This window comes from Kuraishia capsulata, genomic scaffold (genome assembly GCF_000576695.1).
Source record: "Kuraishia capsulata CBS 1993 genomic scaffold, Kuraishia_capsulata_scaffold_7, whole genome shotgun sequence".
Classification (NCBI taxonomy): domain Eukaryota; kingdom Fungi; phylum Ascomycota; class Pichiomycetes; order Pichiales; family Pichiaceae; genus Kuraishia; species Kuraishia capsulata.
This window is the reverse complement of record NW_019172956.1, coordinates 1-1,226: the sequence shown is the minus strand read 5'-3', so window position 1 is coordinate 1,226 and position 1,226 is coordinate 1. Positions and strand designations below refer to the sequence as shown.

The 1,226-nt window shown below is 40.5% G+C and overlaps 2 protein-coding genes across 2 annotated transcripts in view; both read left to right on the top strand.

Moving 5' to 3' along the window:
- The window catches only part of KUCA_T00005491001 (uncharacterized protein), a gene marked incomplete at both ends in the record, with an annotated part of 993 nt that extends 970 nt beyond the window's left edge, over window positions 1-23 (top strand). The window contains one exon of the mRNA XM_022601462.1: window positions 1-23. This exon is cut by the window's left edge and continues 55 nt beyond it. Coding sequence (XP_022461487.1) covers window positions 1-23 — 23 coding nt within the window.
- Window positions 24-847: 824 nt separating this feature from the next.
- On the top strand, window positions 848-1,226 carry KUCA_T00005490001 (uncharacterized protein; the record flags this gene model as incomplete). Its single annotated transcript, XM_022600351.1, has 1 exon — window positions 848-1,226. A coding segment is annotated over one exon (379 nt), but the record flags the coding sequence as incomplete, so codon positions are not given.

Below are 1,226 nucleotides of genomic sequence, written 5' to 3'. Positions count from 1 at the left end.
GCACAGGGATCCGACCCCTCTGATTCAAACTCATAGTACATTTGCGGAGGTTCTATCGTCTCAACCCTAGAATTTAAAGGTATTACAATTCTAACAGCAGCGTTTTTGAATTAGCCATCGAAAGGAAATGCTGTAGAGAAACTTCGTAAGCTTCAGCTTTGCTTGAATTGATAGAAACGCATAAGATTAAAAAGTGTTTTCACGCATCAATAATTGTACAATATTCTCTTTTCTCTTAAAATCCAGTAAACTATCAATGCTCACTTTGGCTACTCTATTCTTGCTTTGTTTTATTGCGACTTTTCGCCAACTGAATTTTTTTACGACAGCACAAGACATCCATTTCGTTCTGGCTGTACTTTCAGGAGCTTGATTCCGGAGCTAGCGGTCCCCTTTAGGAACTTCGGAGCAGCGAGTATCATTTGTATCAGTTTGTGGTAATTAACTCAATCATAGGTAAGCGGCCTGGTAATCCGAAGAACTTTGTTAAAAAATTACACGCCTTACACTATCTTTTATCTGGCGCACTTATTTTTAAGAAACCGAATCTAGACGCTATAAGCGATGAGCACGCACGCATTGATGCATGTTCCAAAGAGGCAACTCCAAGCACAACCTTTCTTATCTGGTGCTATTATCTTGGAGCCGAATGTAAGTCAGCTCTCTGTGTTTGTGATTCCAAAAGAAATTGCGCCGTTGTCATCGTTTGAGGACTACGACTCTTCGAATATAGCGCAAAGCGTTATTTGGCTTAGATGGTGCTGCACTTATCTACAGCTATATATCTACGTATGGAAACTCCCGTTCTTTCTTTCAAAAATTTTCATCAAGTGAAACAACAAGTAAAATGTCATTACGTCAATGGAAAGCTGCTGTTGTGCAATCTGAGCCATGCTGGTTCGACAAAAAAAAATCTGTCGAGAAGACGTTGATGCTGATCGATGAGGCAGCAGATAACGGAGCTTCTCTGGTGGCTTTCCCGGAAGTTTGGATACCTGGCTACCCCAACTATATCTGGACTGGCAACTTCAAACAAAACAAAAAGCAAAATGGTAATTACATCAATAATTCTATATCTGCCTATGGTCCCGAGATGATTGAAATAAGAAAACTTGCTGCCAGAAGAGGAATTTTTGTCGGTTTGGGATTTAGTGAGCTGGACAAATCTAGTTGTTATATGAGCCAGGTGTTAATTTCAGACGAAGGGGAAGTCTTGATTCACCGCC